This window comes from Sitophilus oryzae, unplaced genomic scaffold (genome assembly GCF_002938485.1).
Source record: "Sitophilus oryzae breed Bouriz unplaced genomic scaffold, Soryzae_2.0 scaffold_1297_pilon_pilon, whole genome shotgun sequence".
NCBI lineage: Eukaryota > Metazoa > Arthropoda > Insecta > Coleoptera > Curculionidae > Sitophilus > Sitophilus oryzae.
Window position 1 is genome coordinate 11,480,355 of NW_022145945.1, and position 18,349 is coordinate 11,498,703.

Here is an 18,349-nt window from a genome sequence, read left to right on the forward strand (position 1 = left end):
TCACTTTCATGTTAGTTATCGCATATTAAATTTTAGTTTTCAATAGAATCATAGTTCATAAGTTGTTAAACTACAATCTGCAATCAATTTGGATTTAAGCCTTTCTTCAAATTGTCGATAAGCTATTCCGCTTGTTCATCTGATTCATATTTACTTCATTTATTAACAATTAGTTGAAAGATTTTTATCAAAGAACTCGTGTTTTTTTTAATAAAACAAACTCTAGTCTATATTCATTTATTTAAGCACATATACTATTACATTACTTATTTAATTTTTATTATAAAACTAAATACCTACATTAACAACAATTTGACGAACTATCAGTCGCAATCTATTAAATTTTAATATAATCTATTATACTAAAAAATGTAAATATATAAAATATTTAGGTTTTTAATCAAATGAATTAAACTCTAATTAAATCTAAATACGTTTAATCAGTTTATTTCATAATATTATATTAAATAGATTCTAGTAAATTAAACAAATATAAAAATATATAAAATCTACTTGAAATTAATAATTGAATCTACTTCGTTATTTTTATCTGTATCATTTTTTAAGGCTGTGTTTATATCACAATTTTATAGGAATATAAAATATATGTAGAAAAAAATACAAATATAAAGAAAAAATATAGTTGATGGGAGTTAATATTATAAGCTTATAAACAAAGAATAAAATATATTTTATGATATACTCGTAATTCTGAAATAACTTAAAAAGTTTTTTAAAATTATTTTGTAAAATTATTAAATATTTTTTTAAGTATAAAGTGTTTCACTCGATTGATGTTATTGTAATTATTTATAAATATAACATGCAATTTTTTTAAGGAAGACATCTGTATCTGTTATAGTACTAAAATTGGTATTTTTTTCGTCTGTGTTCTGTTTCCTTTTTCGTAGACTCAGTTTTTTGGTTGCAAATTTAAAGCAAAAAACAAAGCTTTAATAAAAAAATACTGCAGAAAACAATAATAAACCATCTACATCACTACAGATGGTAAGTAGAACTGCAAACATCACAAATATCTGATAATCATGTTAAAAAAATTGTCTTCCTTAAATCAACAAAAAATATCCCTACGATACTATAAATCGATAAATTGTATTGACTGACCTTCCACTAAACTACTTTACAGGCTCACTTTTGTTGATCCCTGTACTCCAATTCTAAATTAAAATTTTTAAAAATATTTGACAATTCATCGATAAGAGTTTCATATCGAAACGCCACCCTAATATCAGGAACATTGGTTCTGGCAATATCATTCCCAGCAACACCTTCTTTGGTGTAGTTAGGTCCCAACCAGTACTGCTTGGTTTTATGAGGAAACCCAGACATCAAAACGCTGTTTCTTGCTAATTCGCACATGTCACAACTAGACAACTTCCAAACCTGAGCTGCGATAGAATATTCCTCCATCAAAGGTTCTTTGGTGAAGTGAAATTGAAGAGGATCATCAGTTGATAAAGAAACACACAAACCTCTAGCTAAGTATTCCGGTAGAGGATTCCTGTGATAGTTTAGGAACAAGCTGTTGTTTGAGAGAGGTGACATGGCTATGCCAATTTGGGTTAGGTAGTACAAGTACTGAAGCACAGGTACTTTCCTTAAGAGGAGACCGTGGGATATGTTTTCTGAGAGCATATAACCACAAACCAGATGCTGCACAGGACCAGCTTCGCCACAATGAGGCCTCATGACAAAAGTAGGAAGACCTTTCTCAGCTCTAAAATGATTTAAGACCGTCAAGTTCGCGTACATGTAATACATGTAATAGGCGTAGTTCGGATTCTCTGTGTCATTCCAGTCCTCAGGTTTAGGAGTGTCTTTGTCGAACAATGGGTTCTTTTCTGGTTTACTTTCGTCGTCGACTGAGTCAAAACCAATGACATACTGAAGAAACTTGTGAAGATTGGGATGGGAGCTTGGTCGTGCCGTAACTTCAAACAACGGTAAAAAGATGTTGTCGATAACTTGTTGGAAGTTGGTGAGAACCTTGTTGAGCTTAAAGATGTCGCTGAAAAAAATAAAACAAATTATAGTTATGTATGATTTTTGGTAAAAGTTACAATAAGACAGTTAACCCCCAAACTGGCGTGGCGGGGTCCAAGCACTATTACGTGGCGGACCCCAAGCACTATTTAAACCTCTGTAAATTGTTTACGTTTAAGAATTAGGCCTCGCCGCGCCATTTACCTTTAAGTTAGGGTACCAATATGCAACTGTTAAAGGCGCACTTGATTTTATCAAGTATTGTTCCTACCAGCGGGGGCTAAAGTTTCATTGGGGTCTGTGTGGCACCACCACGCCAAGAATGTTTCATTATTAGGATTGTGGGTAATCTAAAAAGTGTGCCTCAGTGGGACGCTAATTTTGGGGAAGCATTAATTGAGTGGTTTGATGATCCGAACTTAAAGAGGCTTAAGTGAGATGAAGACCATGGACACATTGATTTTTCTCCGAAGAGTAACCATAACTCCGATTCTGAATCTTTTACTTATTGGAGAGAGAAAATTGAATAATCAATACGAGAAAAGAAAAAGATGTGGTATATGGCAACCCTATGTCAATGAAGAAATGACAAAAAACAAAAATCTCATGAATCAAATGTGCTCGATCCATGTGCGGCAAATGCAGATCCCATATTAGCATGAACTGAATTTGAAAAAGTTATATACATTCATGGCTTGCAGTTTTGTTGAAAATAATTTATGTTTATTACTTTAGCTTCACATTTCAGTTGTTTGTACTGTTAATAATACGGAAAAATCATAAAATATATATGTTTTTAATTTCTATGGGTCTCTAGCCAAGTTATATTTCTGTTGTCAAAAAAAGTTTTACTTTATTTTTGTGTCCGTTCTTATTAATTTGTTGAAAATTAATGGAATTTTGTTTGAATATATTGTAAACAGTGTTAAAATAATAAGCTTTTTATAAAATCTCTTCATCATCACGCCATAAGCATTACAATAAATTCACCACGCCAGTTCAGGGTTAAGAACACTTACAAAAGTCTAGGTGTTTGAATCAACCAGCGTACATTGTCAGAATAGACATTGGAATCTATTGCCCAAGCTGCTAATTTGTCCCATTCGTCTTTACTCTTTCCGTAAATGCTCAGCCTTAGTTCGACATTTTGGTATTTAGATTCTTCTAAATCGCTCGACACTTCTTTTATAATACTCGCAAAATATTTTCCCTAAAATATAAGCAAAAAAATATATTAAATATTTTTTTTTTCTATCGCCGTATCCAAAAAGGTGATAGCAGTGAATAAATTTACCAAAACTGTATTGTATATTTACCTTGATGAAATTATCAGTTTTCAAAAATACTTCTCTCAGTCTGCTTTCACCAATGGGATTGTATTTGGCGTTGAACTTGTCAAATCTATGGAAAGTGTTCCTATCTGCGTGGACGTCCAACATGTCAACCGTGAGATCAAATGGTGTTAAACTCATTGACTGAAAAAAAAGAAACATAAATATATAATATTATAGTATATTTGAATGTGATAGACATTGATTCGATATTGATACATATACAGGGTGCTACAAATTCGGGGTATGAGCATTGGTATCTCGCGGTAACCGTAATAGATACGAATATAGTTAAATTAGGGCAAAGTTGCGCTTTGGAATGTTCACCAAGATGCCACAAAAAGAGTTTTAACATTTCAAGGATTAGAAATATACTATAATAAATATATAATAATCAAGGTTTTTTGGAAAAAACTGACTTTTTTGAAAATCAGTTTTATTTTTTCCTGTCGTTACTTTTTAGAAAATCAAAAAACTAATTGCATATCCTCATAGCCACTTTATTAGGGCTATCCTACAGTATTTTTAGTCGGATTTTCAAATTAGCTGATAATTTGTGAGATACAGAGAGGTCAACTTATTTTTTTAAATACGGACAAAAAAGTTTTTTCTATTATAAAGACAATCCGGGGACATACTGCTATGGAGTAAACCGATATTCCTTCATTTCCCATTATTTTTACCATGTTATGTCAACATACCGTTTTTATAAATTTTAAATAAATGTATCATTGGCGTACCTGTAGTTTTCGTATTAAATATATTATTTAAGTTATTTTTATTAATATTAGATAATTTTAACAATTTTAAATACTATTTTTTTTTAAATACTAGTTATTATTATATTATAGTTTTATTCAACTCCCTAAAGAAACAGTAAATTTCTTGCAATTTCCAGTTTTATAGTTTTATGGTTTAAACCGACACTAACCTGAAAAACTTCTTTCAACGTCATGGTTTTTCCACCGACTCCTGTCACTTCTTCATCAGCATTATTCTTTAAAGTTTTCTTGATAAACCGAAGCAAATGCTTCTGGTTCATGCAGGAAGCTGCGTGGATGTGAGTATCAACCTTTCTGATGTTGTAGAAGTCCCTGTGAGGTACTGCCTTCTGAGAGGCTAGTTCTCTCAGTTCATTAAGTAAAACATGGAGTTGAAACTTAGAAGAGAGATAGCTAAGACGCCGGTAACAGAAGGATTTCCTAAAAGAATGAAAATAAAACTTTGACCTCTATTAAATGCAAAAGCTTTATAATGATTGTAAATTGTAAATATGCACAATTATTTATCTAGTATAGCCTCACTATAAAAAAACATAGTATACCGGGTGCGTCTCAAAAGTGGCTCACCCCTATAACTTCTTTTATTTTTTCAGATAATAAAACGAGATTTGGTATGTTAGTATATGACATAAATTAGGATTGATTGACGTATTCAATAATTGTTTTTGGTAACTTCCTGTTTCACTGGAAATTACTACACCTTTTGATTTTTAAATAACACCCTCGGTATTTTTTTGCTTTATTCGATAGAATATGACACTCTGAATAGAATGACATATCATATGTCAACTTTTGACATTTTCGCATATGGTTTATTTGACATTGTAACATGCGGTTCATAACGACAATTTGACACGAAATAGCAAGTGTGAAGTACCAAATTATTCGTAAAAAATACTTCTCCGAATGTGCTAATGAGCCACCCTTATTCTATTTGAAAAAATTGAGATATAATTACAAATACGATTTGGGCATCTTTTAACCGGCCAGGACAAGACACGAAAAACATTATATGGTCAAATCTGTTTTTCCAAAGCTCCTTGATTAAAAGTTAGTGTTTTTAACACAGCCATGGCACTCTATATTGAAATTTAAAATACGATTTGTTTTTAAGCGAAAATATCAAAAGTTGATATATGATATGTCATTCTATTCAGAGTGTCATTTTCTATCGAATAAAGTAAAAATATACCGAGGGTGCCATTTAAAAATCAAAAGTTGTAGTCATTTCCGGTGAAACAGGAAGTGACCAAAAACAATTGAAAACGTCAATCAATCCTAATTTATGTCATATACTAATATAGGTACCAAATCTCGTTTTTTTATCTGAAAAAATAAAAAAGTTATAGGGGATGAGCCACTTTTGAGACGCACCCAGTAGTCTGTGATAAGTACCCCGTTTCAATGGTGGATATTGTTTATGTAATGTATCACTGGATTTGAATACGCTGTACTATAAGTTTATATATTAATACCATTAATTGAAAGATTTGGGAAGATACGCATCCTAATGGGCGAATTTGTGACAAGGCTGATTTGATTTCCCCTTACGGCTCAAGTGCTGCACTGTGGAGACAACAATCGTTCTGTGGTCAACGCATAAAACACTTATTTTCTCTAATTCGGCTAGCGAAAGTATATCGAAGACGGTGTGGTTCTGAATTTTATGACTTTCTTACATTTTGTTGTATTTTTATATTTTATGGTATTGAAATTCTGAGCACATACACTTTTTATTGTTTATAAACAATATTTTTAATTTACCTTTGCAAACAAGAGAAAAAAACTAAATATTTTTTAAAACTAAGGGAAGAGCCGTTTATTAAACAATCACCATTTTATTTTATTAACCTACGACAATGTCATTATGACACATTTAATATTGTCATTTGGATGTCATTATGGCTTTAAGACAGTTGTCAAAGTCAAAATGGAAACAATCAACAAGCACGGTTACCACAGCGTCGAGTAATATGGGCACCTGATAATTTTGAATTTTAATTTTTATGAGGATATCTCTGATATTTTAAATTAAATCAAATCTCTTTGGATCGTCCCTCGTGTCGCGTCGTAAATTAAATTTTGAATGATACACGTTCGATACGAACTTTTTAATGAAACTTGTGTAACGTTAAGCCACGAGGCGTTAGCCGACGTTTCATTATACGTATCGAACTTGTATCATTAATAACTATTATAATTTTGTAAAATTATCGCTAGACTTTTCTGATAACTGTATTATAATATCAAATAATTTTGTTTAGATATAAACATATAATATACATATTATATTTTGAGTTCTGAGTCACTGTGTGTGGAACATCCCTAAAATTAAAGTTAAGGTAAATAAATGTTGAATTTTCTAACTTCTTCTTCCCTCATTAGTGAACAATTGTGAACTAATAAAAATTATAAGGCACATTTTAAATTTTATTCACTGTTTTTTACTGTAGTTGTAAAATAAATATACATAATAAATATACATATAATAATGAAGTTTTTATCAAAAATATGTGAACTCTACAAATATTAGTTTTTGGTAAAATATTGTGTTACTAGGTTAAAATAATTATTTTATTTTGTTATTGCTAATAGAGGGAGTCTCATTCGCCGGAGACGAACAAGGTTTAGAGCAAGATATTGAAACTGCATTTACTAATACACCTAAAATTTGATATTTTATTTAATAAAAAAAAGTAAAAAACGCTTATTGATTTTTTTAATCGTTATTCTTATGTGAAAAGCCGTCTTATAGTAAAAAATTATGCTTGTCGACTGAAATGTCAAGGAATAATTTTTATTCTTAAAGTGGTTTTGTGGCAGAATATCCGAAAGTTTGCAGAACTAAATTAATATACTGTTGCGAAATCAGCCCCGTTCTAGTATGTCCTGCCCCCATTTTGACCTTGCGGAATTCCCCAGAAAGACAGAGAACGCGCGATAACGAAAAGAAAAGACTAGAACAAAGATCGCGTAAAATCTAGACTTTCTGTTTCTCTCGTATATAAACCGAGATCTGTGCGAAAAGGACAGAAACAATCAGAGTCGATTGCCGTGCTCGCGCCTTTTAAAATAAATTGAAATAAATTCCTTTTAGATAAATAGTTGTAAATAAGTTTATAAATAGTTCTTTAATTGTTTTATCGTTATTGTTTTTGTTAACTTAGTGAAATAAATTGTGTTAAATAAATTAGACTTTTTATCCACACGGTACCGATGAAAAACGTAACAATACATAAATAAATATACTTTTTTATACTTAAAATAAGAAAACTTACAGAGGTCCGTCAGCAATCATATTGCACATATTATAGAAATCTGTAGTAAATTGTATGACGTCTGGATAAGGGTAGTTGTAAGCAGTCTCATTTTTGACAGCTTCTTCGTTGGCGTAAACATTATAAATACCGCCTTTGTGAACGAATACTTCCGGAGTATCTGGAATTTCCGGGGCTTCCCAGGGTTTGGTCGTCGGCGGATGATGAATTCCATGTTCTAGAAGATAACATTGTGTAATAACAGTGTTAATTGTTAAGACAAAAATATATTATTCTATTTTTTAAGCGTTTTAAATTGTTTTATTGAAATTTCGGACTCTTATAGTAGAAAAAAATACATAAAAAATACAGACAAAGAACTGGAAATTATTCTTATATCATTCTTTGTTTAAAAGAACGAAAACTATATTATAGTATGCCAAATATATTTACAATTACTCTACTGGAAATTGAAGGAAATTACATTGTTGGTATTACTCTGAATGGAAAACATCTGACATCTGATAAGTTCTTTGTCTGTAATAATAAAAAAGCTTGCTCAAAGTATACATGGTGTGATTACGAACTAGATATGACAGATTACCTTACTTGTAGTTCTGGTAACATTTTAAGTAAAAAATAGAACACTGAGCAAACTTATAAATTTTACATATTTAATATAATATACTTATTTTAACTCAAGTGTTTAAAATAGTGATAAGTGTATACAGTGAAATATCTATTTCTGTAACCTAAATATGTAAAAAGCAGATTTAATCTTTATTTTTCTATACCTTTCTTAAAACTATATGTATGTATTAAAACTAAATGAATGAAAAAAATTAATAGATTTATACTATATATGATCCAAAAACAAATAATGCAAATTATATGTAGGACAATGGTGTTATAAAAATACAAAAAAACAACATACAAAATGCAATTTAGTGGACCAAGAGTGAGGTAAATGTTAATACAATGGCTGTTATAGAGTTACAAAAATGTTAGAATCTATTTTCTTTTAAAAGGGAACAGTTAAATATATATTTTTTATACAAACTGTATGGCACACTAAGTTAATTTAGTGTAATAAGTGTTCTAGTCTACTGAGGTGTAATCTATATAAGTTTACAGTTTGTAATTATTATTATTAAAATGATAAAAGACGTATTATATGGTTTGTAGGATTAAACAGCAACTTTAAGAAAAACAAACTTTTGCAACGTACAGTACATATTTATACGATTGCACACGAATCTACTACCTGTCTAGTTAAGGTGTTGTTGAGTTTTAAAAGATGTATATTATTTTTTTATTTGCTATGTTAAAGTTAAAAGTCGATATAGTAAAGTAACATATATTGGGTTAAATTTATATAGGATATATAAATTAGATTATTTATGGAAAATTTAAAAAATAGGGGACTATGTTTTCTCACTATTTTTTTTAAAAGTGGATATTAACGTAAATATACCGTATGAACTTTAACAATTAATATAAGTAGAAGCTCTCTATTGTACAAAACTAATGTATGTAACATAGGGTAACATGTAAGTACTAAGCAGATATAAATAGAAAATTACTAGGTTGCTACTTATTTATTAAAATAGTTTATTGACGAAGATTGTATATTACGATTAATACATAATTATTATAATGTTTCTTTTAATTATACAATTTCTTTCTCTAAAAGACACATATTTTTTTCATTTAAATATTTATAGATTTTAAAACCAATTTGATTGCCATTACCTAAAACAGATGATGATCTATTGGCATATATTGTTTATATGTTTCTGTATCATTCATAATAACATAAATGGAGTTGGAAGATCATATACGTCAGTTTTCGAAACATTCGTAAGACAGTTGTTTATTTACACCTGAAGAACTTATAATTTTTGCTTTGTTTATATTTTTTAAGTTTCATCTTATGTATTTTTGTTAAAAATTTGTTCTTGAACGCTATGAGACCATTTATCAAAGTAAAACAGAAATTATGTGCGATGAAACGTTTAAAGTGCATGGTTTATGGAATTTAGAAACTAAGCAAAGATGTCAAAACCCCCCCAAAAAAAGGATTATATTAAGTCGGGGTCGACGCATTACAATAACAAAGTAAGAAAATAAAAAAAGTCAAAAGGAATTCATGAAGAACGTTCTGCGAGGAAATTACAGATGTCCCAGCATGGGGGTTCTCGTATCCATAAAATCCTGAAAAAAGATGGGACAACCATCAAAGGAGTAGGTTTCGTTATAAAATCTGACGGCACTTATAAGAAAATAAAGGGGAAAGTCTTAAAGAACTAATAAAGGTTCACTTTCCGGCCTCAATAATTCTGACTGACTCTACGACTCTACCACGCACACCAACCTAGACCGAAAGTTGGTCAGGCCAAGGACTTTACATTGGAAACTTGTGACAGAAGTCACAAGACTAAGTAGAGTTAGGTAGGCAAACAAGTTACGAAGGACAGACGGTATATACCACATATTATTACAGATGGGAATTTGAAGTATTAATACCCAATATATGTAAGGGGTATTAAAACTTCATCCTGGCATGGGAAGTCATACCGAAAGGATGACAAAAGCTAAAAAAAAGTCAAGTAACTTCCTCAAGAACTCTTCTGTAAAAGCAGTTACAAGAATGACGACAGAACAGTGGATGACCAACAAATCTCTAGCAGGTGAAATTCACCAGAGCAGTGACAGGTGAATAAGTTCATAATAGAATATTCGGCAAAATTTACAACAAACCTGATCGGCTAAAAAAGGAAGTCTGTCAAAGATATAGTGGATCTACTAACAAGGCACTTTGTAGGTTTATTAAGCAGCTAAAGCTGATGAGATTGACAGATGTAGCCATATGCAGATTTTGTCAATCTGAAGTAGAAACAAAAGGACACATTTTATGTCAGTGCGAGAGTTTGGAAGATGTGCGGTTCTTTGTAATAGATAGGCATCTGCATCACAGGGGCCATGAGAACATGTCCAACAGCAGCAATGGAGGTCATTGTAGACCTAACACCAATGCACATTATCGTTGGTAGATATGCCAATGCGACATGATTAGAATGGGCATTGACGGAAACAGTACTGGGGCAATTGTCAGCTCAGGAGCTTAGAACACCCTCAAAAGAAAAATTCCACTTCTGCAACTTCGAAGAATGTACTTAACTTTGAGAAACATCTCACTGTAGTATTAGCAATAAAAAGGATTGGAAGAGAGAAACGTTCGCTCAACAGGTAAGACCAAACCAAAACCATACAAAGGTGGTATATTGATGCTTCTAAAACCAAACCAGGGAAGGGATGGGAGTATTTGGGCCGACAACTAAATACTCCGAACCAATGGGTACCCAGCATCCTTCAGGCAGAAATCTACGCTACCGAAAGATGCGTACAACTGATCTTATATAAGAACAATCGAAAACAAGAAATAACTATCTTATTAGATGGTCAAGCAACATTAAAAGCGATCAACTTAATAACCAATTCGAAATTGGTCAAAGAATGCCTAGAGAAGCTGAACAAATTAGGCAAAGATAATAAAGCCCTCCTACACTGGAAGGAGGCCCACCAAGGGAGAGAGGCAATGAAAAAGCAAACGATCTAGTAGAAAAGGAGCAAACACTCCACTAACTGGACCGGAATCGTTCTGCTTCCCAAGTGGTAACCAACTTAAAGCGTAATTCTTAAAGAATTAAAGCGTAAATTCTTAAAGAATCTGGAAGACTCTTGAAGAAGATTTGAAGAAATTTCTGAGAACTTACGACCGAGAAAACTCAAAGATGTTTCTAGATTTAAGTAAGAATAATCTTTGGGATTGTCACGTGATTTTTAACAGGACACTGTCTCCTCAATGAACACCTCAGTAGACTGAAACTAAGAAACAACGGCAATTGCAGATTCTGGGGGGGGGGAAATGGAAAAACATCAGAACACCTCATTACTGAGTGCGCCGAGATGACAACCATTCGTGTCATGAAGTTTGGTAAGAGAGATATCGAAGATCGAGAACTAACCTCTGTGAAACCGTTTTTAGTCAAATCCCCGTGACTGTATGATGAGTTATAACTCATTATAACTCAAGAAAGCACTCAAGCAGAACAAAAGAAAAGAAATAAACAAACGGTTTGTTAACTTAATCATGCTTTATATGTTGGGTTTAAGCAAATCAAAGTATTTTGGTTAGTCTCCAATTTATTCATGTCTATGATGCTTTCAATTTACCAATAAACCAATAATTGTTTATATTTTGGTTTGTTTATAATATTGTCAAACAATAATTTCATGTGTATGAATATTAAGGCAAGTTATATTAACAAAAGATCGTGGCATTCGATATTTTTTTAACTTTCTAAATATAAGTAGAATCTTAGTCTCATTTTAAGATATTTATCTAGAATAAGGTATGTTTTTTAACCCAATAATGTCACTTTTATCTGATCTCTGAAGTAGTGCGTAGGAAAAAATAAATACGTTGCCATATACTGTCTTTTACCTGGGAAGAAACTCAAATCGGTAGCTAAAACTCTCCTGAACATTTCGATGTTTTCTCGATTCAGCGTCGATAAAACGACGTCATCAAACGACGACCTCGCCGCACGTTTCAACAGCTCAACGTACGCTTCATCTAGGTTAACAAGGATTATCATGCAAATTGTAAGGGATGTTGGTGGTACCGTACTCAGTTTTAAAGAAAAAATAGGCACATCTTGTTCCGTATATTATAGCAGGATTAAACAGTCGATAGACCAGGGATTTTAAAAACTAGCGAAATATTCGTACCGATATTCAAGGTGCCCTTTCCGTAGCGTTTATTATTTAAATTCCCACGTCAATTGTATTTTCTGTCATTTTTTGGATCTCATCTGTCCAAATCTTTCGGATCGTTGCATGGACTATGATCTGTAGTTTATTTTGTTTTGGTTTGGTTTAGTTGTAAGATTAACTTACTACAACTGACACTTAATGTACACAACCTTCAATTAAATCATTTTTCAATAAGTTATAGCTAATTTTTTTGTCGATATATGGTTATACAGGGTAGGCAATTACATGTCTAGGAGTGAATCGCTATAGTGAACTTGTAAGTCAGAGAGAGAAAAATGCGAAGTGTTTATTAGATAAACATAACAATATACTTAATCCGATGCTTTATATTACGCGCTTGGAAAAATACTTGCTCTTCTCCCTTCGTTCAGAGAAGGTTCAGAGCATCTTATTTAAGCCTAATTTACACATGTCAAGTAGCTAAAGCAAGTTACTAAATTTAGTGACCTCCATGGTGCAAACAACCCGATTTAGTACTTGCGCAAGTAACAGATTTAGTAAACTTTTTAGTCAACTGAATAGAAACGATTCCTATGTACTTGCGCAAGTGGTCATCCACACCTTTGTTTTTGACCAACTAAAGCGCCGACTAAACAAGTGTATACTCAAGTTAATTAGTAAAAACTACTAGCGTTTATTTTATTTGAATTATTAATAGTTAATTCTGTCCCTTGAATAAGTAGAAAAATATCGTGAAAGGCGGCTTATGGATACAAGGGCTGCCGTTTATAAAAATAAACAAGACACAGCATATAAGAAAATTAAGTAGATCATGGGCGAGATCATGGGTATAGAAGGATTCCGATTTCATGAAATTAAAAACAAAATATGGGCATTAGGGTCAACTTCTTATTGCCAAAAAAAAGAAAATAAAACATTTATGAAATCGCGAGCAGGGTTGAAGGATATTTATGTCCTCAATGTAAAAAGTAAAAACCCATTTAAATCAACAACTAAACAAAAATAAACATTAAAATGTAGGCGCTCACTAAGATGAACAGGCTAAATTTTAGCTACTTGATTTAGTAGCTTGCTTTAGCTACTTGATATGTGTAACTGTGGCTTTACTTAATGACTTTACACTTCGTTGACTACCACGAAAATTGGTACCCAAAGGAAACCGTTGCCGACCGTGTATATTCTCGTCTGGAAAGATTTTAAATAACATTTTCTGTATGTAAAAACCCTGCTATAAAAACGAAACATTCTGTATAAGCTATATTATCGGTATATTTTGAATATGTCGTCTAAGAAGTGTATTTATTGTGCATTCTTTTTAACTATACAGGATGTCCCAGAAATAAGTGCAAGTATTTTAACTGGTAATATAGTTCAACCCCAGAAACACGCCCATGAGGTTTTTTTCGCGAAAAAGAAATTTGAGAATTCGAAATTTTTTGAAAAATGTTTTTGAAATTTTTTTAGTTTTTAGTTTAAAAACATAATTTCTTACCAAATTATACCGTGGGACAATTTGCGGTAAACTAAAAAGTTATTTAAATTATATACAAACATTTAAAAGAAAATACACACGATTTTCAACATCTTTTTTTGCGAAAACAACATCACAGACGTGTTCTTGAGGTTGAAACTGTTGTGAGGTCACCCTGTATAATAATGTTAAATCTAAAATCACTTCTATAGTTGTTTATTATCCAAAATATATAGATATCATAAATGAATAAATATCCGAACAGAGCCATATTATCATATATCTTTGCATCTTTTACGACAAAGTAAAAAATTAAAATACTAAATAGAAACCTAAAAAATACAAGTATAGTCTGTCCAGCTAAAGAGTGTTACAAAATTGCTATTATAAATTTGTCAGGTACAAAAGATACATATAATCAACACACACACATCTAGGTTCCATAACATTTTTATCATTTTCTTTAGAGATTAACAAATAGAAATCTGTTTCAACAACCGTATGATCGAAAAAAAAAAACAGCGTCAGCGATGGCTATGAAATGAAGATCGTTGTCATGTTATATGTAAATTTATATGGGAGATGTCATCGATCGTCATTTCCCAGCCAATTGGATGCCGTTTTTTCTCGATCATAAGGTATATTACGGGTTATGCGTCAAATATAGAATATATTGGCTTTGTTCAAATATTTTATCAAAAAATCAAAACAAAAAATAAAAGGGGGTACAAGACATAAAGACAGAAATAGAAATGGAATATCTTATTTACATGAATTTTCATAATATATTTACCATCATCACTGTTGTTTGTCAAATGCTATATTTCTTTATTACATTAGAACATGACAGAAATATGGAAATATTAGATACTCATAGTGAAGTATAATATACTCATAGTGAAGTAATATTTATACAGGATGTTCCTTAATGACATGGTAATATTTAAGGGGGCGATACTTGATCCTGTTCAAGAGAAAAACTTCTTATGAATGTATGTCCTAAACATCTTAATTTCTGAGATACAGGGTGGCAAATTCTAATTTTTTTTTACAATAACTTTGATTTTATTATAGATATATTTATGAAACCTAATACACGTCTTCAATGCATCAAAATACTTTTTTAGTGTACGAATAATTTTATTTATTTCAACCAGTGCCGTCCATACGTGTTTTACATTGAATATTTTTGGAGAAAAAACTCTTCTTAAAATAAAAATTGTCGTCAACATCTCCATTCATTGCTAAACATTTTTTATCTCATAATTTTTTCGTCCGATTTTAATTTTTTACCGATTTTAATTTTTTTGCTTAAAAAATTAAAATCGGTAAGAAATTAAAAAATTAAAATCAGTTTATTTCAGGATAAAATCGCCGAAAGTCTGATGCGATGACTGTTGTGTGGAAATCATTTCTTCATCGGCTGGAAGGAAATTAAGAAATATAACAATTTTTTTTGTATATCAAAATATGCATTTTGATGCATGGAAGACGCGTGTCAAATATAACATTAGAGATATTTTGAAACAAAATAGAAAATTTTACCATCCTGTATCTGAAAAGTTAAGATATTTAAGACATATATTCATATGAAGTTTTTTTTCTTAGAATAGGTCCAAGAATCACCTCCTTAAATATTAGCATCTCAATCCGATGGCGGCAGCACCAGAGAATGCACCAAGCCTATACAACAGTCCCAAATTGGATATAAGATGACTTCATCATCGTTCTTTTAAATAACTAACCTAATTTTTTATGACTATTTTTAAATAGTAACATTAAACTATACCGGGTGCGTCTCAAAAGTGGTTCACCCCTACAATTTTTTAATTTTTCAGATAAAAAACGAGATTTTCTATGTTAGTATATGACAAAAATTAGGATTGATTGACGTATTCAGTTCTTTTCGGCCACTTCCTGTTTCACCGGAAATTACTACAACTGTTGATTTTTAAATGGCATCCTCGGTATTTTTTTACTTTATTCGATATAAAATGACACTCTGAATAACATTTGACATTTTCGCTTAAAACAAAAATGTATCTACTTAAAATTTCAATTTAGAGTGCCATGGCTAAGTTAAAAACACCAATTTTTAATCAAGGAGCCTTGGAAAATATGTTTGATCATCTAATGTTTTAGTGTCTTATCCCTGGTCAGTTAAGATGCTCATATCGTATTTTAATCATATCTCAATTTTTTTAAATGGCGCGATTGTGGCTCATTAGCATGTTTGGAAAAAGCATTTTTTTACGAATAATTTGGTACCACACACTTGGTATTTCGAGTGAAATTGTCGTTATGAACCGCATGTTGGAATTTCAAATAAACCATACTAGAAAATGTCAAATGTTGACATATGATATGTCATTCTATTAAGAGTATCAATTTCTATCGAATAAAGTAGAAATATACCGTGGGTGCCTCGTGGCATTTAAAAATCAAAAGTTGTAGTCATTTCCGAAACGGGAAGTGACCGAAAACAATTGAATACGTCAATAAATCCTAATTTATGTCATATACTAACATACCAAATCTCGTTCTGTAATCTGAAAAAATAAAAAAAGTTATAGGGGTCAGCCACTTTTGAGACGACCCGGTATGGTGTGCTGAATTTAAAATTTGTATTCCTATTAAAATTGCGGCAAATATCGGGAAGTTAAAAGAATTATTGGCTAATTTCCGCCAAAATTGTTGAAAATGTTCACAAAACAAATTTCAGTTCCGTAGGATATTCTCGGTTAATAAATGAACATCATTTTATTCAATAAAGACTCTCTATCGAGTAAAATTCATTTTTTCTGATTAATCCTAATATTTGGTTAGATATCTTTTGAATAAACAAAAGCAATAAATACGTAAATATATTTTGAATATTCTATTTTTGGGATGTAAAACAGGGTTTGCTATATACAAAGCGTTTGTAGATAGTAAGCTGTAAAATTATACAAAACTAAAAGATTATTTTCAAAAAAAAATGTTTATTGCCTGGAAAAATATTATAGGACGTACCTTCAATAGTCTGCTTGTCATCGTGTTGTTCTTGCTCCTTCTCGGGGTCCAAAAATCTGGCAGCCGTGGAAGAAAACGATTGATGTGACATCTTCATGTATCGCTTCCGGATTTTCAGAGCCTGTATGAGGAGTTTGGCGGCTCTTTCCAGATCTTCCAAAGGAACCTATTGATACATAAAAAATATTATTACAAAGGAGTTTATTTGATTTTTATTACTTTAATTTTCTATTATTCATGATAACTCCCTCTTTCAAAAAATTATCAGTTATCTATTTGACATTTTAAAAAATATGAGAGGCCATTAGCCCCCATAAACAAACATATAAGTGGAAAGACAAAATAAAAACCCTAGTAACATATCCATTCGTTCCGCCGGCAAATACTGCTTTATTTTTCTTAATAAAAAATGGATACTTACTTATTAATCTATTATGGTTAAATTTAAGTAAACTGCTGTGTAAAATGTCCATAAACTAATGTCAATTTTGAAAATAGTTACTAACTGTCACTAGAAAATTGCCATGGCGACCACGAGCTGTCTTGATTGTTATTTTATTGAAAAGTATTTTTTTGTTCAAAATCTGAGCTAGATAGGTATAGGAAACCCTAATATAGTTTGAAAGGGCATTTAAATCTGCTTTAATTTATTAAAAAAAATACAGGGCGTTGCATTTGAAATGACGAAGGTTTTATGTAAAATAAATATTTAAAATAGATCGACAATTTTTGGTACCCCTGTATAAATTTAAGGAAGTAATAAATTTTTTCAGTAAAGTTTATTTCTCTACTTTTAAATTCAGCACAAGAATTAATTCTGCAAAGTAATGTCTATTATATTGTAGCATGCATATTAAAATATCTTTAAATATCTCGAAAACTATTTTAAACATATTTAACCCTGATAATAAATGCCGTTTTAGGCACAAGAATCTTTAGGCCCAAAAATGAAATAAAATATGGGGTGTTCCATAAGAAAACATATAACTTTGGTATGGATCTTATTTCAGGAACACCCTGCATATTTCAAAATAATTTTTATATTGTGCACATTGAGGCAATGTACCCCACATATACCCATAAAATATTTTGTTTCTACATCTTTCCGTTTTCGTATATACAACCAAGGCGAATGAGGTGCGCCATGCACTCTTCCCTTGGAAGGATTCGGGACATATTACATTAAATTATAAATATAGAGGAGATCGAAATCGACAAAATATCAAGATACAACTTTTATTGGCATTAAACAGTCTACACTCATAAAATATGTGGCACTTCATTTTTCCCTGAAAATCTCATTCGAATTACTAAAAGCACTGCTTGGAAGAAAATTATAATAAATTAAAAAAAAAATAAAGATTTAACTCCCTGTAGCTACAAAACAAAGCAGAATCGGACGGATCTATTTTGATACAAAACCTTTTACGTGAGAAATATCCCCATAAAAGATGGCACATGTTTCTTGAAACCCCCTGTATAAAACATGACAAATGCAACTAAATAATTAAATTTAAAAAAGAACAAGCCTATTAAATAGAGACATAAATTCTCTTTTGTGATTTAAATATTACAGATATAAAAAACGTGATATGATTTAAGAAATGGGGCTTTAATATGATATTGGCGTGACTGTTGTCGTTTATATAACTATACGTTACATGAAAGGATTCGGGGTTTCAATGGCCTTGA

At 31.2% G+C, this 18,349-nt stretch overlaps 1 protein-coding gene across 5 annotated transcripts in view; it reads right to left on the reverse strand.

Moving 5' to 3' along the window:
• Positions 1-638: 638 nt before the first annotated feature.
• The window catches only part of LOC115874791 (AMP deaminase 2), a 52,596-nt gene continuing 34,885 nt past the window's right edge, over positions 639-18,349 (reverse strand). For 4 of the 5 annotated variants that reach the window (XM_030890069.1, XM_030890072.1, XM_030890070.1 and 1 more), the window contains exons 4-10: positions 16,658-16,823; positions 11,882-12,013; positions 7,396-7,612; positions 4,267-4,537; positions 3,321-3,479; positions 3,024-3,214; positions 639-2,029 (exon numbers count right to left, since the gene is read on the reverse strand). In XM_030890069.1, coding sequence (XP_030745929.1) covers positions 1,150-2,029; positions 3,024-3,214; positions 3,321-3,479; positions 4,267-4,537; positions 7,396-7,612; positions 11,882-12,013; positions 16,658-16,823 — 2,016 coding nt within the window. In that variant the 3' untranslated portion in view covers positions 639-1,149. The remainder of the gene's footprint in view (positions 2,030-3,023; positions 3,215-3,320; positions 3,480-4,266; positions 4,538-7,395; positions 7,613-11,881; positions 12,014-16,657; positions 16,824-18,349) is intronic. The other variant, XM_030890073.1, reaches the window with a different exon arrangement.